This window comes from Arvicola amphibius, chromosome 2 (genome assembly GCF_903992535.2).
Source record: "Arvicola amphibius chromosome 2, mArvAmp1.2, whole genome shotgun sequence".
In the NCBI taxonomy this organism is placed as follows: Eukaryota; Metazoa; Chordata; class Mammalia; order Rodentia; family Cricetidae; genus Arvicola; species Arvicola amphibius.
Window position 1 is genome coordinate 4,059,478 of NC_052048.2, and position 26,360 is coordinate 4,085,837.

Below are 26,360 nucleotides of genomic sequence, written 5' to 3' on the forward strand. Positions count from 1 at the left end.
AGTTATTTCCAGTCAATTCCCCCTAAACTACATGTAAAGCATCATTATTTATAAAGTAACGAAACAACTAATACCTACTTACCAGTGGGTTCCCATAAGTGAGGTTGTCATGGTAACACATCCTAAATTTAATGTACTATCAGTTAGCTATAAAAAAATAAAATAAAATAACATTGTCACCTAACAGGGAGCCCTTGTTTATACAGGGTGGTCATAAGTGGGTGGCCTTGCTTCAGTTTGGATTACCAACTCATGTGGGCATCCAGATTCTTTTTGTTCTGTCTGTAACAACAATATAGAACCCTACACATAGTAGGCTTTCAGTAAATGTGTGTCGTGTCGATGCACAGCTTTGTGACACTATCAGACTGAAAGAATTAGTCACTTATGAAAACTCACTACACTCATCATGATGAAAATGAATGCAGGAAGATGCATCAGATAGAATATGAACTATGTTAGAATTTAGTGGAAGGTCTAAATTATTATTAATGTAACAACATGTTATTATTAATGTAATGACATGTGTTATTAGTATGTATTAATTGGAATGAGACACTGGAAGCCTGTCTATTTGCCGAATAAGTAAAAGGCAGCACACTGTGCTTTTATCTGTAAGACCTGTGTTTACTTCAGAATAAACCACTCTTTTTCTTGCCCATGGAACTGATATTTTAAACAATGCTTTCTCCACAGAATTCTTTCTACAAGCAGTTGCATGAGCAGAAAAAGTCGGAAAAATTCTTCAAAGTCCTTTATGATCGGATGAAGGCTGCTCAGAAAGAGATCAGATCCACGGTGACTGTCAACACCATAGACTTAGGGAGCAAGAAGAGAGAGGACGACTATGACCTCATCGCCTCGGGCCCGCGGATGAGAGGTGAGGAGCTTCCTGAGTGTTTGGGAGAACGGCATGAGAGAAGAAAGGAATGAGGCGTTTAAATCTCATGGAGCTTTGGCATCTTGCTTCTGGTGTTTATTATTTCTGGTGTTTCCAGTTTGGATGTCCGTCTATAGAGGATGGAAGGGGCTTGATCCTAGAATAGCCCTGCGGAACCAAACTAAGATGGGGTTTAATTGGTGTTGGAGCAGTGGACAACATGAAAGTCATTGGATTTCCTTGTTCTGTGCAGTAAAGAAAACCATCCCAAACTTTCTGAGCATGGAAATTAAACTCTGAGGACAGAATTTGTTAAAGTCTTTGCATTTGAAATAACCAAATTATTGTCAGTTAAATACAAACTATGGAGATATCATTTTGCAATTTATCATTTTAATGAGCTCTTTAGTAATTTTTAAGTGTGTGCACAGACATATGTTTCTTGATATATTCTTATTCTTTCTGTGTGTGTCATACGTGTGTGTGAGTGTCCACAGAGACCAGAAGAGAGTGTTGGATCCCTGAAGCTGGAGCTATAGGAGGCTATGAGCACCCTGACATGGGTGCTGAGAGCTGAGCTTAGTCCTCTGGTCGAGCAGCAAGGGCTCTTAACTGCCAAGCTGTTTGTCCTGGTTGGTTTCTGTCAACTGACACAACTGGAAAGAGGGAATCTTGACTGAGAAAATGCCTTCATAAGAATGGCCCGTAGTCACGGCTGAGGGGCATTCTCTTGATTGATGATTGATGTGGGAGGCCTCAGCCCACTGTGGTTAGTGCCTCCCTGGGCACGTGGTTCTGGGTTCTGTGGGAAAGCAGGCTGATCAAACCAGGAGGAGAAAGCCAGTAAGCAACATTCCTCCATGACCTCTGCCCAATTCCTGCCTTGAGTTTCTGCTCTAATTTCCCTTAGTGATAGACTGTGATCTATCGCTACATATATGCTCTCTCTCTATGTAATCCTATTAATAATATATACATATATGTATATGTGTAGTATATATGTGATCTTATTAATACAACGCATACATACATACATATATAATCTTGTGACATATCTATCACAATATGAAAGTAACCCTTTCAGTCATGGTATTTCATCAGAGCAATAGAAAAGCCACTAAGACACCACCTCTCCCGCCCTTCGCGATATACTTGTAAAGTCATTTATACATGTTTGTACATGTTCTTATGTGTCATTGTGATATACATTCGTATACCAGAAAATTCTGAAACCAGTTAAGTATGAAGGCCTTTTCTTCTCACTGCTGTGTTTTCAGTTGTTCCTTCAAGGAAATTATTGGACCTCTTGTTAGGTAATTTTAAAATTAAGCTGCGGGAAAATTTGAATCCAATATTGCAGGGTTTTTTAAATTTTTTTTAATTAAAAAAATCAGAAATCCAACTATTGCTTGCTTTTCAGTGAGAGATCCATCACTTCATTTGAAAGAGGGAATGAAAGGGCAGCTGACAGAGGCATCTTCAGCCACATCCAAAGCCTACTGTGTGTACAGAAGAGAAATGGACCCAGAGATAGACATTGTGTGCCCAGGACCCGAAGCAGGAAGTGCAGAGGAAAAGTCTGCGGAGGAAGTTACCATGAGCCCCGCCATCACCATTATGCGGCCCATTCTCAGGTTCCTGCAGCTACTGTGTGAGAATCACAACCGAGAGCTACAGGTACGTGGTGAGCTCTGTAGCCTGCGGTAGAGCGATCCAGGCGAAACTAATATGTGATTTAGGAGGGAATTTTGGAGAAATAATCAACAAAGACACCAATGTCAAATTGAAATGGAAAGGAAGAGAAACAAGAGGAAAAATGTTCATGCATAAAAAAACAAATAAACTAATCCACACACTGTTCCCCTGTGGTCCAGAACTCACATCTTAGCACGGCTGAACCCCATCCGCTATCCCTCTGTGGTGTTTGTTCAGGAAGACCGTTTTCATCTTGTCTGCCTCTCATGATTTTTAGACTCGGGTGTTTGCATCTTTCCCAATCCATAGTTGTTGAGCACAATATATATATTTATGTTTCATTAGAAACAAAGTAATATAAAGCGTTCTTGTAATAGTTAAAGTTACTTTGCAAATTAATGTAGCCCATGCCATAGTAGCTCATCACTACTGTCTCCTCTGTCAGATGGGTGGGCCAGGGATGCCGCAGCTTTGCCTGTCACTGTATTTGTCTACATACGTTGCCCATGACGGCATAGCAAAGGCCCACAAAAGGAGCTGATTGGCCAGACTGAGGGAGGGCCAGAATGCTCACCTGAAGAGTTTCCACTGTGCAGATTCCTGCCAGGAATGACACATGCCCACCATGCCAACCAGCTTAGCCATGCTACTATCTAGCATAGCTGGGCAGTAATTTTATTAATGGATTATGGTGAGCTGGCTGGGGTTCCTGCAGTGGGTCCTACCCAGGATCTTTACCCTAAATTTCCACCAGACCATCTGGTTCTAGCAGCGTCTGTCCACACGGAAAGTGGCAGAGTGAGACGCCGTGTTCACTGTTGTCTGGAACACGGGATCCGAAGGCAGGAGATGGCGGTTCAGACAAAGCATTGCCCATGGCGATGGGATGCTCTGGATGGAATGATCCGGGAGTATGACTCGTGTGGACCAGCCTGCACAGCTTAGATCAAGCTCCTGCAGGGTGTGCCACCTGCTCGCTCTAACCCACGCACTCTGACAGTGTAGGCATAGACTGCAGAGCAGATGATGTAATCTCTGATGCTATGTCATTTGAGGGAGTGTGGCGCAGGTACTGTAGAAGACACTTTGACACTAAGAAGTAAGAACAAATTCAAATAACATTAAGATAGAAAATGCCCTCTCTTTCCCCCTTTCTCTTCTTGTTTTTCCTTAGTTTATTCCCCAAAGGAAGTGCACTAAATAACAGTTTGTTTTCTTCTAGAAAATTCGATGTACGAACATTGATCTATGCATGTATTCTCCTGTTCAGGAGAATATATATCATATACAGTCTCGTTTCCCATGATCCCAAGCCCATCGTGCTGCCAGGGAGAAGGCTCCAGCTTTTGCTATGACACTTTCTGTGCTAACAGGCAGTGAGAAGCGAGTCTCTCTCTCTCTCTCTCTCTCTCTCTCTCTCTCTCTCTCTCTCTCTCTCTCTCATGTGTGTGTGTGGTAAAGATTTTCTCTCTCTCTCTCTCTCTCTCTCTCTCTCATGTGTGTGTGTGTGTACAGATTTAGGATCATTCACAGAAGTAGAACTCGTCCCTGAGAAGCTCGATAGGGTTTCCATGCTTCTCAGACCATAGCCTTACAGCCGCTGCACAGTGAAGATAGGGGGATGGTTCATTGGGAAGTTGGATCCCCTCCCCCGAACATTTTTTATTTTCCTATCATTTCTACTTTTCATACTTACTTCCATCCTTTGTTGGTTTAAAATGATGACAATGGAGCAGTGTTTGTTATGACCTGTTCTAAAGATGCTTTTGCCACAACCCGAGAGGCCTCTCTTTTAATAGAAACGTACTAAATATTTTTATTTTAAAATTATCATGAAAAATAGAGTTTACTTTTCTAAAACTTATTTATTTTATATTCCACCTGTAGTTTCCCTTCCTTCCTCTTCTCCCCGTCCCTCCCCCCAACTTCTTCTCTGCCTCCCTCCTTCTGAAAAATAATGCTTTATTTTGTCATCCTCACCGGTATCATTCTGCGTAGACATTGTCACCCCCATTATTTTTCCCTTATTACTTCCTCTTTTGTTGGTCCCCTCCCTTCACTCACGATGTCCATGCATACACATACACACACATATGCGCGCGCACACACACACACACACACACACACACACACACACAGAGAGAGAGAGAGAGAGAGAGAGAGAGAGAGAGAGAGAGAGAGAGGAAATAGCTGGACGTGGCCAACACCCCTTCTCTGTGTTTTGCTCCTGGTCCTTTAGCTGCACCCTCTTTAACCCCTCCAGAACTTCTTGAGGAACCAGAACAATAAAACGAACCACAACCTCGTGTGCGAGACGCTTCAGTTTCTGGACTGCATCTGCGGGAGCACCACGGGCGGCCTGGGCCTGCTGGGGCTCTACATCAACGAGAAGAATGTAGCGCTGGTCAACCAGACCCTGGAGAGCTTGACGGAGTACTGCCAGGGCCCGTGCCACGAAAACCAGGTAACCATGACAGCGGAGCTTCCCGGGACGGGAGCCGGACTCAGGGGCCCCCGTGCCAGGCTAGGTGCAGAGCGGCCTCCTGGGCCGTGAAGTCTTCCCCGCTCGCTCCGCCAGCGTTGCCGCTTTTCTTACAGAAGATGCAGAAGTGGAATTGTAGACGAGCAAATGCCAGGCCACATTTTAGATTCCATTATGAAAGAAGATTCCCGTGAACTTATTTAAGATAAAAGAATTACAAAAGAAGGGAAAGATTATATTCCTTCCCAGTGTTCAGTTTTTCTCTGTAGAGAATCTCTCCAGATGTGGGGTTAACTGGCTGTGACTTTGGCTCCACTGCAGTGCAGGGGGAACCTAAAACCCACGTTACACACAGTGAGCTAGTCTAATACCCTTGTTACACACTCAGTGAGCTAGTCTAATACCCTTGCTACACACACAGTGAGCTAGTCTGATACCCTTGCTACACACTCAGTGAGCTAGTCTAATACCCATACTACACACTCAGTGAGCTAATCTGATACCCGCGTTACACACCCAGGGAGCTAGTCTGATACCCGTGTTACACACTCAGTGAGCTAGTCTAATACCCTTGCTACACACTCAGTGAGCTAGTCTGATACCCTTGCTACACACTCAGTGAGCTAGTCTGATACCCTTGCTACACACTCAGTGAGCTAGTCTAATACCAGTGTTACACACTCAGTGAGCTAGTCTGATACCCATGTTACACACACGGTGAACTAGTTTAACACTTGTGTTACACACTCGATGAGCTTATGAAGTGGGTCTTACTGCTGTCCTTTTGCTGGTAAGTGGTGCCTAACCCAGAGATCACCTGACTTTGCAGTGTCTTAGAGTGCTGCCATCAGTGAGCTGCAGAAAACGGAGGACTTTCTGAGCCCTTTGGATATTGGTGCACTTGCGAGCATGAGAGACCAGACATTCATCTCTGGCTCCCAGAATGCCTTGCTCTGCTCTAAGACACATTATGGGAGAAGACAGACCATGTAACGGAGTAAAGGGGATGATGTCATCTGGCATGTTGACAGTTGTTTGGCCTCTGTGAGGCATCTTGGAGCCGCCAGCACAGGCCAGGTTCAGGGCAGAGTTCTCCATGTCAATCATTTCTGGACATAAACGTTAGAGATGTGATTGACACTGAGCATCAGCGTTGTGTGAGAGGAAACGTGGAAAAGGTCAGCCTTCCTGGTGCAGATTGTATGACTGTCCTCACACATGCTGTGTGCACACACGTCTGAACACACACACGACATGCATGCCTCCGTGGGTTCATGTGATGGAAATACGCTGATCCTACAAGGGGATTACCTCCTTCTCTGGAACGTGTTTAGGACACTCAGAGAACCTGTAGGTGTTTTCCCTTTATTTTCAAGATAGCATTCTAGTTTCATGCAACAAAGATAAAGACAATCCTTGACCACGAGTTTAAAGTCAGTGCAAAGTACACCAATTCAGAGTCCAATCTTGTTGATAAAACTCTCTGGCAGGAAATATGCATGCGATATATATCTCTTTCACTGTTTGCCACTTTGTGAAAAGTCTATCAGAAAATTCCCTACTTTGTGGTAACTGTGAACTTGAGTAATTTGAAAGCTCTTGGCTGAAACCAAATAAGTTCTCAGAGTAAACTTACTATAAAATGGCATGCCCTCCCTGGATAACCCCCATGCTCTGAAAAGTCACGGAAGGTCCATTTGGCAGATGCTTTCATGATCAGGAGCCGCAGGACATAATGTCAGGGCTGGACAGGGATACCTTTCCCCTACACAAATGTCCTTGTATGAGACCCAAGCCGTCCTGCTGCCTGGGGCAGTCCTTTGTGTGACTCTCCAGGGTGTCAGATTGTCAAGGCTCCTGTGGGTTGGTCACACTGCTTCCATAAAACAAATCTTGAAATCCTCACCCAGTGGGCCTTCGTCCTCAGAGCATGCAGTTGCGCTGTCCGGTGTTTTTTGTAGTCCGCTCAATCACATCCCTTCTCAAATACTCGAGTTCAAGAACCCTGTGAGCTTTCCCACTGCTCAGGACACACGGTTGCTTCTGTTCTGAGTCGTGTGAAATTCACATAAAATCTCCCGTGCTCTTGTCCTCTTAGATTTACTGTACCTTAAAACTCAGAGTTCAAGGATCTCCTTTTGTAGTGACGGAAAGAGTTTTAACTTTCCCAGTCAACTTTGAAATTCTGAAATTCTTTGTGTCAGAGATAGGTATTTTTCAGGGCACAGAGACATTTACCAGTGCAAGTCAATTAATAGAGCCCACCTCCCAAAAAACTAATTAAGCTGTCCAACATTTGTACAACAAATGTACCTAGCATTTTAAAGTTTCAGGTCTTCTGTTGCCGTCTCTAGTGTGGAGAGCAAACAGCATGCCGTTTTACCGACATCTCCTTTTCTAGACCTGCATTGCCACTCACGAATCGAATGGGATCGACATCATCATCTCCCTGATTCTCAGTGACATCAACCCTCTTGGCAAATACAGAATGGACTTGGTGTTGCAGCTGAAGGTAGGCTGACCCCGGCACTTTCCACACGCACCTCCCGTGCAGAGTGAATTCTGAGTCTTCAAGTGATTGTGCCCACAGGAGAGGGGGCGAGCTCAGCGCTCAGCGAGCCAGGGAACGTGTGATCCCCCGCAGGGCACAGGCACAGTGAGGTTCTCTGCTAGAGGTGCTGAAGCAGCCCCTTACCTCCTCTCCCTTGTTTTAATTTCCCATTTTTCATTACAAATAGAAGTGGAAAGTGTTTGATACCCACTGTCTCATGGGTGTTTAATCTGCCCTGCCTTGAGAATTTCATCTAGTGGTCACAATTAGATAGCATAAAGGAATGTTGCATTTTAGTTAAATCTAGCCACCTCCCAACCATAGTGTTTATCTTGAGCCTAGTATCCACTTCCAGAAAATTCTATCAAAACTTAGGAGCATAATGGCATCCAAATATTTTTGCTTAAACAAACAAAAAAAACCACAACAACTTATATAAATCTTACGTGCTAAGAAATGATATTCAAGTTAGATAAGTTACTTTAGGCTGCATCATTGTGTTGAATGTGTACACTGGTTTAAACCAAACCCACGGGGTTGTAAGGGGATAGCTTGGTAAGCACAGCTGTCTAGTTCGGTCCCCAGAAGCCGTCTGAAAAGGCCTTCTAAGTGCTGAAGAGCGGCCTCTCTGGGAATCTCTGGCCTGCCAGCATAGCCCCGTAACCAGTGAACTGTAGGCCAGTGAGGGACCCTACCTCACACACAAGGTAGGCGGCCTACCTAAGGGTCTGCTGACCTTGTCCTCTGGCCTCCACATGCACTGACACATGTGCACAGCACATATAAACAAACTTATCAGCTCATCACACAGCTAAACACACTCTTGTTTTTGGTAAAGCCGGGCCTCTCCAACTTGATAGAAAATCAGGCTGAGCATTGGGCAGGCGAGTTAGTGGCCAAGGGGAATCCAGAATGCTGTCTGTATACAGTGGGTTATACACAGATCCACTACCGTGAAGTCTGTGCTGGGCTCTGTTTGTGAATTTAATGCTTTTGTCCATACTGTGTGTAAGATCTAACACCCCCCACTACCCTCACCCACACCCTGGCCCACCTTCATGCCCTTCGTGCCCTTCCTGCCTTTGTTCCTCGGGCTTTTGCTTCAGTTAGTGAGCACCCGTGTATGTGACATGCAACCCAACAGGAGATGCTAACAGGAGTTTGTCATTCTCTCTGAAATTCAGTTTTAACTGTAATTCACAGAGACACAGCATCCAGAGGCCTCTGAAGCTCTTTGTTTAGAAGCTGAATTCTAAAATCTGGCTTGTCAGTCACATGGCTCTGTGGGGGAGGTATTGAGTGACTCACCAACTTAACACAGAGTGTAGGTGTGTGGGTTATTTACAAATCCAGATCTTGCTTTGAAAAATTAAATAACGATGATTTACTGAACCAAAATATTAGGTATTCAAATTAAAGTGCTTTATAAACAGATTATTCCATTTTTATTTATTTCAGTAGCACAATTTATTTAAACATTTGGCAGTCAGATAGATCAGCGTGCATCCAGAGCAACAGTTGGGTTTGTTTCTCTTGAAACACCTCAAATATGGCTTTAAACTTAAAATCTGAAGTGAGTATACTCTTTAAATCTAAAGATTTTGTGTTTATTATTGCCTGATAAGAGAGCAGCTGTGAGGCACAATTATCCACGTTGGCAAGTTTAGGGACACTTACGAGATGAGGCTTATATGAGAATTATACACGTTATGTGAGAATTATTCACGTTGGCAAGTTTAAGGACACACGAGATGAGGCTCTTTAAATAATAAATCAGTTAGTGACACTGGCTCCTGGATTTGATGGCTTAGTTATCCATAATTTTAGTAACATACCTTCAATATAGCATAGCACTATAAGTGTATATCATATGACTTAATATAATTTAAATGCAATATGATACAAACTACAGTTTTAAATGTGCTTTATATACTCATTTAATCTATGGCTTAATGAACGTCTCAGATGCGTGTCTCATCCTTCAGTCTGTATTCTGGTTTTTGTTACTGACCTGTGACTGCCAAATGCCACGTTTGGTAAGAGGTGCATGTCTGTGTTTTGTTTAGAAAGACTCCAGCTTCCCCTCGAAGGAAAATCCCGTTAGCAGGAGTGCTTAGGCTTTTCAGTATACCCAGGTGCATGAACTTCTAAATTGGTTCAGAGTTCAGGATGCATTGGCAAGATTTCTTTCTATTCTCACAAAGTATGAGAAAGAAAATTGGTTAAATGCACCACACAGCCAATGGCATTGAGAAACTGGAGACATTTTAGAGTCCTGTTCTATTGGCCCTGCAGAGCACGGCTCATTTGAGAACACACCCCGTCCTGTCAAGGTGTTACCTGAATTCTGTGCGGTCTGCTCATTTGACTCTAAGGGTTCTCTATCACCTCTAATCCCTAAGCCATGATTTAAACATCTATTGCTTGGAACCTAGGTTATAAAAGTGGTTCATAGGATTTGAAAATATTCATAAAACTCAAAAACGGAATAGGAAAAAAAAATAGAACCCCATTTCCTGCACTGAAATCTTTCGTGGTGGCTGTCTCATTGGTGTGACCCATCATCAACCATCCTTGTTACCTTCAGGATCATTAGGGAGCACTGGATAGAACGTGGGACCCAATCAAACCAGAGTTAGTTTACACAGTCTCATCAATTAGTGCTTTGTCTGCCTACGCCAAACACGATTCAGCTTAATTATTTCACTCTAAAAACACGTGGACTCTGAGTCTCTTAGACATGCCTTTAAATCCCTTCACCCCACTCTCTCATACACACACACAGACAAACACACACACACACACACACACACACACACACACATCAGGAGTCTGTATGGAGTAGCAGTGTTTCCTGTGGTGACTCTCTGGTACTGGTTTAAGACTGAAAATTACTTCGTACTTTGCAATCTTAAGTAGCAGTATATGAAGCAGCATCCTGGAGCACACACCGCTTTCACTCTTTATTAAGAGAATAGTCTTAATGTTAATAAACGTGATGAATTAAGTGAGCTATCAGGAAATAATCTTCATATTTCTAACTTGGGAATTTAGAACTTCATATATTAGTTCTCATTGATGATTCACAAATCTATGTAACATTTCAATATGCTGCTACTATTATTACTTTGTTTTTAAAATGGCTGTACTCTGTTCTTTAAATTATATACGCACCATGTCCACAAAATGTCACTGATTCCTGTTCATCTGATTGTTTATTAAGATGTCATCACAGAAATCCAATTTTAAAAACACTGGAAGAAAATGTATTTCTATTTAATGTAGTATCTAGTCAGTCTTCCATTTAAAACACCTGTAATTTAAAAATATTCCCCATCGGGCAGGCAGTGGTGGTGCACACCTTTAATCCCAGCACTCGGGAGGAAGAGTCAGGCAGATCTCTGTGACTTTGAGGCCAGCCTGGGCTACAGAGTGAGCTCTAGGACATCCAGGACTACACAGAGAAACCCTGTCTTGGGGTAAAAAAAAATCCTCAAAAAATATCCCCCATCTTTAATGACTTGTAAAATACCCTACTTTCCATTAGTAAGACAAAGTAAATAAAGAAGTTTCATATTTCTCCTGATTGAGAAAACAAAATAGGGCCCGGTGATCTCAGCCAGCACAGATGCAGAGGGCTGTTGATCTCTGTGAACTGAGTGTGTTCTCACCCGGTTCTTGTCCCCAGAACAACGCCTCCAAGCTTTTGCTGGCCATCATGGAGAGCAGACATGACAGCGAGAACGCAGAGAGAATTCTCTTCAACATGAGACCCAAAGAACTGGTAAGCGCGCTTGCCCAGGCTGTCTGTCAGGGTAGCATCTCCCGCTGCCCCAGCGAGCCTGGCAGGAGCACCATGGCCTCTGCAGGGGAGGGTGGTAAAGGCCCAAGTGACTCTGACCTGTGGATTCACTAGGTTTTATTTTAGAATTATTTTTCTGCTTTTATTTATGTGTATGTGTGTGTCTGTGTATATGTTTGTAATGTGTGTTCTGCTGCCCTTGGAGGCCAGAAACATGTGTCAGATCTCCTGGAGCCAAAGTTACAGGCTGTTGTAAGTACCCGGATGTGGGTGCTGGGAACTGACCTCGGGTCCTCTGCAAGAGGAGGAAGTATACTTAATCCTGAACTATCGGTTCAGCCTGCTTTTGATAGTTTTATCCACTTTAAGCATGTTTCTTAGCTAAATTTCCACACTCTACTTAATTATATACAAATGCGTTTTGTCAAAAAAAAAGAATTATCTTGACTTTAGTTTAGTGATTTCTGGGTACAGTTGGCTGTTAGTATTGTGGGCTCAGCCCTACAGTTTGACAATCTGTGGGCCGAGCCTACAGACCAACACCTACAGACTCTTACCTTGTTCTTTTCCTATCAATGCAACGATTCACATAATGTTTGCCTTACGTTACATACTGTCAGCCACCTAGAGATGATTTTGAGTAGACAGGAAGGTGTGTGCATGTGCACAGTACACGCAGATTGCTCTGGTTTGTAGCGGGACTTGAGTATGCACAGAACTTGGGATCCTCAGGAGCTACGGAAGCCCGTTCCCCAGGGAGGGACACCCAGGGATGGCGGTGCATAAGGAAGGCCTAAAGAGCTGGTTTACCACACCCCGTGTTTTGTTTGTACTTGCCTAAAAACACAGATGAATTTGGTTTGCATGTTTTGTGAATCGTTCTCATGAATGGAGTCTGAGAGACAGAAGGAGACTTCACGGAGTGCCACTTTAAAGCTCTATTCCTTTTTGCCTCTGCCACACAAACTATGATGTCATTCAGGCATGCCAGATACCCGTGGAGCATGCTCAAATGGTGCTGCTCGGTGCTCCCATGACAAAGTCCCCTCACATCAGGGACGCTGCTGGTGCTGCAGGGCAGTCTGTGGAGGCTGGAGCCATGTGTGCTGGAGTCCCTGTGAAGAATGGAGTCAGGAAGGATAGGCAGAGAGAGAAGATAGGCAGTTCAGCTTCACATTACTCAGTGAGCACCTCTGTCTCCACGGGCAGTAGAGTAAGGACTGTGGACTCCCTGTCCTCTGGTTAGGTGGGATACTGAGTATGTACTCTTTGACAAAGCTCTGTGCACTCACTTTGAAGAGAGTATCCTTTGGCATTAACACCCGTTCTATCATCTGCTCCCTCCTTTCTGACTCCCCCTCAAACTGAGTTAGATGCCCAGGCCTGTTGTCATGGGAACAGTGCGCCGCTCACCCCCTGCTGACCCTTGAGCAGAGACCTCTCCTTGCCCACTGTGGGTTCTCCAGTGCCCAGTACTGGGGCCAGCACCCTGTCTCCAGCTCCCTCTTGAATGCTCAATAAATAGTGGGTTTCTCCAGATTCCAAATTCACTTAAATCCTGGAGACTTCAGAGCATTAGTGTCCAAAGATAGAAACAGAGTGTTCCAGGTAAACATGGAACATTGTCACAAAATGATTCCATGTTCATTTAAATAACTGTGGTTTTCAAGAATATCTCTAAAATCATTTTCTGTTAGTATATATATTAGTTATATATATTCTGTTATATAAAACTAACATTAGTTTTATTATGGCATTTTTTTTTTGCACAAATATATTGTACTCATTAGATTTCTCCTGCTGTGATAAGCATCATGACCAAGCACAACTTGGGGAGGGAAGCGTTTATTTGACTCACACTTGCAGGTTGGTCCATCACTGAGGAAAGTCAGGACAGGAACCAGAGGAAAGCTCCTTGCTGGCTCAGGCCCAGGCTCACATTCACTGGCCTTTCTTCTACAGCCTAGGTCAGATCTGCTTAGGGATGTTAGCGCCCCCAGTGAGCACGGCCTTCCCACATTAATTCCCGAAAAAGAAAATGCCCCAGAGGCCAATCTGAGGGAGGAGGCAGTCTCCCCAGTGAAGCTCCCTCAGATCAATCTAGGCTCTCTAGTTGACGTCGGAGATGAGGGATACGCCATTATCCTTTCCCTGCCTAATCGCCTCCACGCTGCCGACCCTGTCTTCCCCTTTGCTGGCTCCCGGTCTCAGATGCCTGCCTTTCATCTCACGTGTACTCTGTTACCCCGTCTTACCCGCTCTCCGCTTGTTAGCTCTCGTTCTCTCTCCTCACAGTCCCGTCTACCTTCACAGCCTACAGAGAGACACGCGCACACACTTAGATCTCGAGTCTGGATATGGGAGAAAATGCGGTATTTGTTCACTTACAGCTTTTATAGTTTTGTCTGCCACGAAACTTGCGAATTTTAAGTTATAGCTCACTAACAATTTGATGAGTTGCTGCCGCCTTTCAGACCCTGTTCTGACTGTTTGTTCATTATTTATTGCTAGGTGGATGTGATGAAGCAAGCCTATAACCAAGGACTGGAAAGTGACCATGGGGACGAGGAGGGAGGGGATGACGGTGTTTCTCCAAAGGACGTTGGTCACAACATCTACATTCTGGCCCATCAGGTGCGCATTTTTATCTACATATATCTTGCTTGCCTGGTCATTGTGTCTTATGCTGATGGCTTATTATTATATTTCTTCCTTCTGATATCCTTATTTATTCAGCACCTGCCCTCCTTGGTTTCAGTTAGAGAGAACAGTAAGTCCTCAGAATGCCCAATTATGCAATTCAGGGTCCACTAGGGAGCCTTTGACAAGTTAAAGAGGCTTGGGAGAAGACTTCTGGGCCTGGAAGAAGAAAGTGTCTCACCCCAGAGCCTCAGGAGAGGGAAGGCCGGCTGCTGAGGAGGCAGGGTGTAAAGAGGTGGGTAGGGGTGTTCTGCCAGGTAGCCATGGTTGATCCAGAGAGAGCTCTGCCCTTCAGGCATAGGTTGACAAGTTCTTAGTCGAGGCCATTAAGTTTGCAGCTCTAAGCGCTTTCCGCTGGACTTCTAGCATCTATAAACTAAGTATTAAATTTCTTCAGTGACGCTTCCATTTCATCGCTTGTAAGTACCACTATTTGATGAGCATTGGTTTGATAAGCTCAAACTCACAAACATGGTCAAATTGAAACTCACATCATCTAACACAGATAGGTTTAAAATATAAAGCTTGAAATATGCACATGTTGGCTTGATTTTTGTCTCCAATGGCCCCATCATTTTGAGGGGATAAAGTTCGGGCTTTGAACGTGTCTCAGACTTCCCAGGTGCCTCCTTCCACCTGCCGTCTCTCCTGTCTGCTTTCCCATTCATCTTATCTGTTGATGAAATAAATATTGGTGGAGGGAGCGTCAGATTCTGAATAGATTTAGTTTTAAAGGTTGCTCTCTAGGTATTCCCTGTGCCTGTCATATGACCATCTACTGGATAGAACCTTGAACAATGTTTTAGTCTTCAAGGAAGGACTCCGATTGTGAAAACTGCAGCTCAGGGTTGCTGCTCCTCTGATACGGTCAGCACCCTGAGACTTGCAGGATTCTCGTAGTCTGTCCGTCCACAGGGCGAGAGCATCCGAGCTACAGCTGTGCAGACGGAAAGGCATTTTAGGCATTGAGGAACGAAAAGCCAAGCCGAGAGACAAGCAGAAGGAAGTGGAAAGACAGAGACTCAGGATGTGGGGAAGTCCCATTTCAGAGAAAGAAAAGTCAGGTGGTAGAAGTTGATTCAAGCTAGGAAAAATAAAAAAAGAATGAGTAGAGAACTTGAACTTGAGTGTGAACAGAAAAAAAATGACTCCCAGCCAGGACTTAAAATCCCATGACATGCTAGAGGAACACAGGAGCACAGGGACATTGTGTGTCTGGGCAGAGGGTCACCTCAGAGTCTGCAACACCTTCAGGGGAGGTGACAGAGAAAACTAGGGCAGAGCAAGCCCCAGAAGGTCTTCCTATGAGGACTAGAACCACCTGCATAGTCTTCACTGGAAGCTGCTCCTTCCTTGTTGGCGAAGGCTGTCCCCCAGCATGGGTGATTAGCTGCATGCCTCAGACCTGGCCCTGTATGCATGCTCTAGGGCATAAATCTTCAGTCAGCCTAAACTCGCCTGAGCACCAACAGAATTGCAGGCATTGGAGCCAGACAAACCCCCATACCCGTGAAGTCTCAAGACACCAGCAGGAACATGGGCAACTGGAACATCAAAGATGTTCATCAAGATTCAGATTAGGTCAGCTCCGTTTCAGTAGACTGAAGCCCAAGAGCAGCAAATGCAAATGCGTGAGCTGGTCTTAGAGGGAAGGAGGATGCATGACTAGAACAGATGTGTGGAAGGCAAACTGGCGGCAGGAGAAACACAGATGGCAGGAAGGCCACTGGTTTTGATTGGCGTGAGCTGGAGAACAGATCTGTTCTTGGAGAGAACAGAAGCGTCCAAAGATGAAAGAGCCAGACATTCAAGCTGTCAAAGGGCGATCAGGGGTCAAAAGCAACTTGCAGAGATTAGGGAAGCAGCGAATGCGGAAATGGCTGGGGTTCTACAGAGGGCTTTTATAAAACCTCTCCAGTCGTTTGCAGAGCTGTGAGGATATGCTGGGTAGATGTGTTAAGGAAGCCAGGCTTCCGGAGGGAGAAGGACCCAGCTGAGTAAGGGAGGAAGTGGGTTCTGAACTGCCGAACGCATCAGCCTTGTGATTTATCTGAGTCCGAACAGGTCCCGTTTAGAAACCAGAGATCTTGCAGGAGCGGAATCAGGCGCAGACCCCCCCCCCCCCCCTTCAGTTCTAACTCTGCTGGTGTGTGTAACTGACGGTATAGTTGCCATCTGCGTCTTCCCTTTAGTGCCACAAGGAATTGTTCCCCGTCAGCATGTTGTTTTCCTTATGGAATTGATTATGTCACCGGTTTTCCTTGAGATGTTAGCAGTTTTCACTCACATTGGGCTCTTTCGATTACGAGTGTGGGTCATGACTGGCTTTGGGCTGGGATGTTATCTGGTTCCTTGTGAACCTGCCGTGTAGACAGCTCCTACACTGAGGTGTCATGAAATGAGTACAGGGTGGCCAGCTGTTCTTCAGAAGGGGAGCAGCTGTGCAGTGCCATGCAGAAGCGTGCAGGACGGATCCAGGCTCTGAGGCCGGAGCATGGCACTCGGGCAGCTGATGACCTTGCAGATTTAAGCCCTGCCTCTCCACCGCCCAGTCATTCGAGAACCAAGCTGCCCTTCCTCCCGGCTTCACCATCATCATCTGCTGCACAGACGGTTTATTTTGGTGCTATCAGACTTTCGGTTTTTGTTGATGACGCTTTTCGTGGCAGGGACATGGTTCTGCTTTTCCACCCTGACATCCCTCTGGGCCCTTCCTGTGGTCAGTGTTACAAGAAACAAATAATGCTTCTTGTAAGTGTCTTGTCTAATCTGCATAAAGCTATTAATACATCACACAGGGAATTTCTTCAGCTTTGATTCTGCAGTGTTGTGCTGTGAATTTCTTCACCGCTCAGCCGCATGTGCTGGCTCTTCCTGTCTCTCGATCTCTTCTGAGCCCTGGTCTTGCTGTTTCACGTTTTGTTTCTTCCCCATCCCTTCCCTGTTTGAGGTTTCTTTTGAAGCAGTTACCACCCACCGTCTAGTACATTTCTTACTCTTTCATATGCGTTCATCATACGTTAAGCTGGATCACCTCTTTAGCTCCATCACCAATTGTCCCGTTGTTGTCTGAGTCTCTCCATTTGACTCTTACCTGAAATAAATGGAGAGGGCAGGGCATCATGGCTCCTGCCGTGATAATCTCGTAACTCAGGAGGCTGAGGCAGGAGGACTGTTGTGAGTTCTAGGTCAGCCTAGGTGCCAGCATGAGACCCTGTCTCAAAACACAAAATAACAGAGCGAAATAAAAGAAATGGATGAAGAAATGTTAGATGCTTTGTGGGCAGGAAGACGCATTAAACAGAAAGTCAGTGGAAAATAAAAATAATAGTCACTTTGATTAGTTACATGAAAATCTTCTCAAAATGCAAGCTTTCAATTTTTCCATGAGCGTTTTCCCTGAATCAGTAAATGGCCTTTGAACATGTAATTTTAATGTCTGCATAATTAGACATCATTCAAATGTTCTATAATTTATTGAATCACTCTTTATTGTTAAGTATTTAGATTTCAAATATATTTGATATTATGAATTATGTTGTGATTAATGCCCTCACACATAAATCTTTGTCCACTGTCCTGGTGGTTTTCCTAGGGTAAAATCAAGAAGTTCAATTACTGGGTCATAGGGGCCACTCTATGGCTCTTGATACGCTTTGCGAAACTTAGTACCATTCAAAGAAAACTTTGCAGAACTGCTAGAGTCAGGAGTGTAGCTCTCAGTCCACAGCCTCCCGTTCTCGACATCTGTGTGTGACACGAAAATGGAGATCTCACTTGTAGTCACTTCCTTTGCAGTGGCTCTCAGCCTTCCTGACGCTGCAACCCTTTCATACAGTTCCTCACGTCGTGGTGGCCCCAACCATAAAATTATTTTCATTGCTACTTCATAACTGTAATCTTGCTACGGTGATGAATTGTAATATAAATATCTGTGTTTTCTGACGATCTCAGGCAGCCGCTGTAGAAGGGTTATTTGACTCCCAAGGGGTCGTGACCCACAGGTTGAGCACTGCTGCTTTAAGGAGCTTTTGAAATGGAGCATCTGTCTGTGCATTCTTTGGTTCTTTGATTGCTTGTATTTCTCCTATGAATTGCTTGCAGGTATATTTATCTTTTATCAGGTCTCCTTTGCCTTATAGAATTTTAATTAAGAATTAAACCATTCATAGCCATTCATCTATCATATTGATTATATCTATTTTCCAATTCATTGGCCTTTCGGGATTTTGATATCCTTTTTGTCTGTCAGCTTAAATCTGTTAGACACTCCCCTGGAATTTCAGTGAACACATGATGAATCCTACTTTTGTATTTAATCACATAGTTCTCTTCTGTCATCATACATAGATGAGAAGATGTTTTTCTTGGTCTTTGATTTTAAAAAATAAGGTCTCACTACACAGCCATGGCTAGTCTGGGGCTTGGAGCAGTCTTCCTGTGTCAGGTTTCCAATTGTTTGGATCACGTGTGTGCCACCATGCCAAGCTGAGATGGTAGGTTCCAGTTCTGACTCATCCCAGAAGGCACAGTCTGAGTTTTGATGGAGAGGCCGTGGTAGCTCTGTGCAGGAATGCAAGAGTGGAAGATTCTGAAGAAGAGATGGAGACCAAAATACAGACCAGCCTGAGGCTTTGTGTGTGTGTGTGTGTGTGTGTGTGTGTGTGTGAGCGATCTGAGCCAGGGCAGACCTGGGAGGCCTGATGCTCCTCCCTCAAGCAAGATGCTGGTATGCGCCTCTGCCAGCTCACCAGTTGGGATCTCAGACCTGGTGTTCTTTCTACTCCTTCCAGAACTTCAAAAGAAGCCTGAATTTTTAATTTTTTTTTTAAATTGTGAAATCTCATCTTTAAAAGTTGACAACTCATTTAAAAAATGTAAAGACATGGAACAGGCCAACCTAGCTAAGGGCAGCCAGGAGCCATAGCTTACCACAGGTCAAACCTAGCGCCCACATTCCTCAATCACTGAGTTGTGTAGATGAGCAAGCTGTCTGGCTGCCAGGAACCATGACACAGTCTTACAGGGTGGTAACGATGACAGATCAGTTATGGGACAATTTGCTCTTGGACTAGGAACAGCGGAAGAGAGACAAACATGTCACAATTAGCAGACCATGGTATCAGCCATACACTGGTGGGGAACAGGGTGTGGTAAAGCTGAGAATGGGATTTGCTGGAGATGGGGCCATCTGGAGGACTTTCTCTGAGGATTTGAAACTGAAGCTGGATCTCGGAGAGAAAAATGAAAGCACATGAAATGGACGGGAAACCCTTACAAGGTGCGGCTCAATGGCTTCTGAATGGCCTGAGCTCAGTGTGTCTACAGGGGAAAATGAGACCCAAATGTTGGTCTACCCCAACCAGCTATGAGTATTCATCCCATTCAGTTCATTTGGGGAGTTCATTTATCACAAGGTAGTGGCTATTGATTTCAATAACTACTCAAGTCCGGCGTCATGCTAGTTGCTGAGATGAAAAGATAAATCAAGAAGCTCCCAAGGAAGAGAATTCTGGAAGGAGAGGGAGATGAGAAACTGCCATAAAGATGCTGTGTTGAAATGGAAACAGTCCAAGACGTTTGCGTGTGGGCATCGGGTGAGGGGAGAGGTTGGTTGAGGCAGATAGATCTGCTCCCAGGAGAAGGCTCTAGAGTCTGGTGTTACTCTCAGGACTCGGCATAGGAATCGCCATCATGTCCACTTAGGCCTATATGACAAAGGCTACACTAGCTGAATCAAGTGGACATCGTTGTGATATCCAGTCATAGTCACTTAAGAAATGTCATGTGCATGGTGGAAGAGGTGACAAGGAAGTGATATGCTCTCAGGCTTGGGATTCGGTAGTTTATGTATAATAATAAAATCCAAATGCAGACTTTTTCCTATTGTCATTGTTACTGTGGTCAAAATTAGTGATAACTCCTGTCCTCAGAGTATAACATTAGCATCCTTTAATGCTGACAAGATACCTTTTTTCTTTTCTTTCCTAGTCCCACACCAAGTGTAGTGCCTTGCAGCAGTAGACACAGAGAGTTCTGAGGAATAACTCATGGCAGCATGCGTGGGTGTTGATGGTGTTTGATGTAATAGAAGCACTTTGCACTGGGCAGGCAGGGAACTTGCTCACCTGGTACTGATGGCTTATTTTTATTTCATAAGTCACTCTTTGCCAATCTCTTTATTTAGCTCGGTGTAGACAGTAGACAGTGCTTTGTATTGTCTTTCCTCTTGAGGAGCATTTTTCTTATTTGGGCCAATGAGATGACCTTTCTCTTGAGGCAATGGGCTGTCATCTCCTGGAGTTGTGTTTACTGTTTCAAACTGGCATCTGCCTCCCCTACATCCTGGATAGACTGTTTTAGCATTATCTCATTTGCCGTGTTCCCCAAACCACATGTTTACATTTGTGTTAGATTGTGTTTTGATGTGAAGGGTTTTACACAGGCATGTGTGGCTTTTAACACTCTGTCTCCAGGTGGTGGTACTGTTTGGGGAGATGTAGCACCTGTGGGAAGTGAGACCTTGCTAGAGGAAGTAGATCTGTTAGTGGGTGGACTTTGAGGCTATAGCCTTCCCTACTTCCCGTCCTGTCTCTGTTTCTTGAACCATCCAGATGTGAGCAAGCAGTCTCATGCTTCTGCTGCTACAACTGCAAGCTGCTCCAGCCACCATGCCTTCCCTACTGGACTGTACACTCAATCCCTGAGCCAAAATAAACCCTTTCTTCAGTTGCTAACTGCCAAGTATTTGATTGGCCATAGATTAAATTCAGTAGCTAATAAATGCTATGCATACTACTAGAATTACTTCCAATTATTTCCTGTGTATTAGTTTATGTGTGTTTGGTTGTTTATTCATATGCAATTGTTTATAAATATTCAGTCATTGTGCTTATTTGTTTGTGCACACTCAGTTCACACATATTCAATTGCTTATGCATATTCAATTGTGCATATCCAATTGTTTATGCACATTTAACTGTTTGTGAATAGTGCCTTGGATATTTAATTAATAGAAAACTCACAAATATGGGTACTCATGAGTTCTTTCTGTTTTTTAAAGAAAATTTCCAAAATAATAAAAGTAAAATGAGAAAAAAAAAACAAGCTTGGCTATGTTAGATTTAAATCCTTTTAGTAAGCACCAAATACCACTCACTGAACATCTAAGAGTCTGGGTTTCAGCATTTGTGTCACCTCCGAGTTCATAGTTAGCAGAAGCAATAAAAATGCACAAAGGGGGAAGTGGAATGAAATTGAACTGGGTGCAAGGATCGTGAAGGCAAGCTCAGGAGAAGCAGGTTTACTGGCTACCTTCTGTTAGCAGCATCTTTCTTTCTGTGACATGCTTATCAGAGCCCTCATCTGAAGTCCAGCAATGCAGCAGCTGTGGCTAAGAGGCCAGCTCTTCTTCTCCCTCACATCCATGCTGACTTCAGCTACATCCACAGGATTCAGAGTCTGTGGGGAGATGATGCATGTCTCTAACCTCAACAATTGGGGTGGAGGAAACAGCTCCCTGGAGTTCATTGTCCAGCCAGGCTGGCTGAATTAATGAGCTCCAGATTCATCAAGAGAACCTGCTCAAAAATATAATGTGGGTAACAGTGGAGTGGTCTTACTGACGATGGTCTCTGGACTCCACATGTGCACATGTATGTACACACCTAGGTGCACATCTGTGTAGGCACATGTGCTTATACCCCTGCATTCACAAAGTCTTGTAGGAATGCTGGAGATATCAGTGAGTTGTATGCTGTTCTCCTCCCAAAGGAAAATGCCAGCACTTGGTATCCATATTTCAGTCACCAGGATTGTCACTTGGCACTAACCAAGGCACTCTGGGAAGGGGTGGAGTCAGGGGATGGTAGGCGTGGCTTCCTTTCCTGCTTCATGCACCGGGATACTTTGTTATACTGGCATTTTCTAGATATCTGATAGTCTTCATTAAGTCATTTTCCCCTAAAAAAATTCCATTTCATTGCTGCAATTGCTTGAGCTGTTCTCATTTGAAGGGCTATGCATATAAATTATTCTAAATATCCTGAAATCAGAGGAAGTGTGTATATCACTCAGACTGCCTTAAAGTGTTTCCCTGGAGACTGAAGCAGCTCACCTCTTCCCAGCTTCTGCCTTCTGATGCTAATGTGTAGTAATCAGCACGGCTTCATTTACTTTATTTGTGGAAGCAGAAAGATGGGTTTATAATTGGATCCATAACTCCCATCACTAATATCTTTGAAGGGTGTTCACTAACTGACAATTACTTCATCTCTATTATCATCACTTGAGGGAAGTGGAAAACACAGCTGATTTCTCTGCTCACAGGCACCCAAGCAGCCTGGTGATAGGTCAGTAGAAATGCTGTATAGCAGCCTAGCCACTGCTCCTCTCACGAGGTGTGCTTCCTCTGTCTGCTGTTGGGGTTCACAGTTTCTCTGACTTCAAAGGGCAGTAAGGCATCCGTGAGCTTTGTCTGCAGGGACCCATGTGAGTACCAAAGCATCTTTAGACGCAGTGGCTCTTCTGATGGGTTACATTACATTTTAAATAATTGTTGGTCTAGCTAGCCAGCTGCTGGATATTTGTGTTTGTATACATGTCATCTGCTTACAACAGGTATTTGAGGCTAATGGAGAAATGCCTGTGTGTGAAATTGTACTCTTAAAATATGACCTCAGAAGCCTGGGGAGGGAAAATGATCAAATGTTCTGAGAGTTGTGGCCGATACACTCTCCATTTGCCAAGACCAGTGTGGCGTTATGGGTAACAAAGAGTTAAAAGTCATGCGCTATACTGTTTATTCATAAGCATCTTTGCTGGTCTTGAAAAGCAATTGATATGGGAGCATAGCATGCCTCCTCGCTTGCTCCCCCCTCCCCAGTGGACAGTGGTTTCCGGAAGACTGCTGCAGGCCATACTTGATGCGATCCCATCGCTACTGATTCCTTTTCAGCTCTCTGACACAATCATCACTTTTCAGGTGTAATCAAGAGTAAATACTCAGGGCTGGGGAGATGGCTCTGTTGAGAAAGTACTTGCTGAACAAGTGTAAGGAACCAAGTTCAGATCCTATTACCCACTTAAAAAACTGTGATCTCAATGCGGTGGTTTGAATAAGATGTCCCAATAAGTCTTAGGCATTTGACTACTTAGTCCCCAGTTGGTGGTCATAGAGGAGGATTGGGAGACCCTTGGCCTTGCTGGAGAAAGTATGCCACTAGGGGCAGGTTTTGAGGTTCCTAAAGACCATTTCAAGTTAGCTCTCTCTGTGTCCTGCTTATGGCTCAAGATGTAAACTCTCAGCTTCTGCTCCGGTTGTCTGCCCCTGCTCCCTGTACCCTGCCATCGTGACCCCTAACCCTCCAGAACTGGAAGCCCCAAATGAACCCTTCCTGCTGTAAGTCACCGTGGTCGTTGTGTTTTATTGCAGCAGCAGAAAACTAAAGAATTTGCTGAGCACTGAGGAGGTAGAAGCAGGAGACTCCCAAGAGCCTGCTGGCTGGCTCAGCTTGCAGAGGCATTGAGCTCCAGGCTTAACGGGAGAGCCTGTCTGTAAAAACACGATGAAAAGCACTAGAGAAAGAGATCTGATGTTGACATCTGGCCTCATGTGCATATTCTCTCTCTCTCTCTCTCTCTCTCTCTCTCTCTCTCTCTCTCTCTCTCTCTCTCACACACACACACACACACACACAGATACACATACATGTACCCCCACATATACAAAAAGTGAATGTAATTAATCTTGAGGATTGTTCATGCTGTGGCCATTGTGAACATAGATTTAGAATAAGAGATTGTTCCATAGATATACTTTGGTGGTGGGGGATATTTGTATTGTATGAGCTTAATAAAACCTGTTTAAAAATTGTCCTAAGGTTGTAAAAGTTGGGTATAGTGGCAATTTGGAGGTAGAGGCGAGAGGACAGTGGTTCAAGGCCAGCTTCAGCTGCACAAGACCCATCACGTAAAAGCACATGATTGTCACATCAAGCTGCAAACACTAAACTGGCTTTCAGGGCCTGCGGAAGCAATAGGCCCACTGCAGCAGGGAGGTCCGCACCCGCTGTGTATGAGCTTACACGATGGCTCCCCTGCTTGATGTCATGTTGCTTGTTTTGCTCTAGGCCCCTGTCCTTCCTCCTTTAGCCTCTGAAAGCTGAGATGGCAGGTGCGGGTCACTGTGGCTGGCTCGGGTTTGAGGTCTGGTTCTTGAATGCCACTGGGTGGATATATACACCTGGGGTTTAGGTGAGTATTGTGTCACCAGATGCTGCAGGGGACTGGACAGGACTTGGGGTGGTGTGACTAGGTTCAGATAGTGGTTATGGACTTGGAAGGTTCAGTTGAGCAATGAAGAAGAGGGTTTTTTATTGCACTTATTTGTGTACAATGTGCATATGTGCACAAACCGTGGTACACGTATGGATGTGTGGATTCTCTCCTTCTGCCAGGAGGATTCTGGGGATTGAACTCAGATCATCAGGTTTGATGGCAGTGCCTTTACCCACAATGCCATTTGTGGGTCTAAGAGGCAGATGTTTTGTCATACAGAAAGCATATGAGGAATAAAGATATTTTCCATGCTGTGTATGGAAGGTTAGTGCCCTGGGACTTTGTACAGGAGCGGAAACATCAGCGTAAAACGATGGAGAGGCCGTCGTACCAACGTGTGAGGGACTACAGACATGAAAGGATCCACGTGCAGAGAAACTTACCTCAGTGTGACGTGGGGCACATTTTACTCCTCTCAAGAGTGTTCAGTGTTACAGTCTGGTGACACACAGTTAAAGGGACATTAATGATGTTGTAAAATACTAGATCTAACAAAGAAAACATCCGCCAAGCCCAAAGCCTCGTCAGTTCAAGTCTTTTCAAGGCTACTATTATTCGTATACTAGTTTATATCCTGGCATCATTTAACATCTACTAAAGGATAAGTCGATGATAATGAACCAAAAGCACAAACATATAGTTAGCAAACATATAAGCAAAGGAAAAACTTTAATGTCAAAGCATCAAGTGATATTCTTTATATAGTCATGTATGTGAGTATGACTCTGCTTATACAATATGCTGCGTATGTGTTTGTGTGTGTGCATGCGTCGCTCTGCTCTGAGTGTGTCTGTCCGTGGTTGCACACGCCCACAGTGTTTACTGACTGTTTCCTTTTGTGATTCAATGTAAATGAAGGTTGTTTACAGCTACACAGCCAGGTTTCTATCCTGAAGACTCACTGTGGACACGAGAAGGGGTGAGACAGAATCCAGCCGACATTTCCTTCTGCCGGTCGATCCAGTGGTAGAATTCTCATGTCTGAAAACAGCTTTCTCTGGTGCAATGGCCAAGAGCGTTGTGTGGCTATGTGAGCCTTATTCACTAGCGATGAGACTGCGCAGCTCTGGCCTTTTGTGTCTCTTGATCAGTTTGGGCTTCAGAATTACCTAAAGAGTCACAGAGAAGCACCAGGCCATGGCAACAAAACAGTGGTAGGCACTGGATGGTAACTGTCAAATTAAAGAAAGAAGCCCCTCAGATCAAAAACAAAGCCCATTCACGTCACACCCAAGAGACTGTCTGAAATTATACAGTAGGGGAAAGTTGTGGTAAGATTTTTGTTATCATTGTAAGAGGCTCCATTTTAGAGATATAGAATTGATTGTTTCAAGAGTCACTCTCCAGTCATCTGTTGGTCACATATGCATACACCCACATGCATGTATACGTTTTTGATAGCTGTGTGGGGCACAAAAGCCATGTGCTACTTGGTGCCTCTATGTGGGGTTTCCAGAGTGCCAGCTCGTAAATATTTTAGGCTTGTGAGCCCATACTGTCTGCTGAACATACTGCGCTCTGCCATTCTGGTGCAGAAGCAACCATGGACAACATGTAAACAAGCCGGTCTGGTTGTGTTTATCCAAGTAAAACTTCATTGTATGAAACAGGTGTCAGAACAGACCTCACCCAGGAGGGTTGTTTGCCAAGCCCTGCTGTAAACGGCTTTCATAATCTCCATACTTTCCTGCCTGCTCGTAATGGCTGGGCCTCCACGATCGCTCAGCAAGAAAGGCTCTCGCCCCCAAGCCTGAGGACCCGAGTTCAATCCCCAGAACCCACATGATGTTAGGAGAGAACCAACTCCCACGGGTTGTCCTCTGACCACCCTGCTCCGTGACACGTGTGTCTCATCCCCATAAATAAAGGAGTAAATATTAAAAAATGAGAAAAAACAGGACACTTATTTTTG

General features: G+C 44.5%; 1 protein-coding gene across 1 annotated transcript in view; it reads left to right on the forward strand.

Moving 5' to 3' along the window:
* Positions 1 to 26,360, forward strand: part of Itpr2 (inositol 1,4,5-trisphosphate receptor type 2) — a 391,594-nt gene that overhangs the window by 264,922 nt on the left and 100,312 nt on the right. Inside the window, 6 exon segments of the mRNA XM_038317812.2 lie at positions 697 to 880; positions 2,301 to 2,557; positions 4,839 to 5,039; positions 7,459 to 7,569; positions 11,297 to 11,392; positions 13,922 to 14,044. Coding sequence (XP_038173740.1) covers positions 697 to 880; positions 2,301 to 2,557; positions 4,839 to 5,039; positions 7,459 to 7,569; positions 11,297 to 11,392; positions 13,922 to 14,044 — 972 coding nt within the window.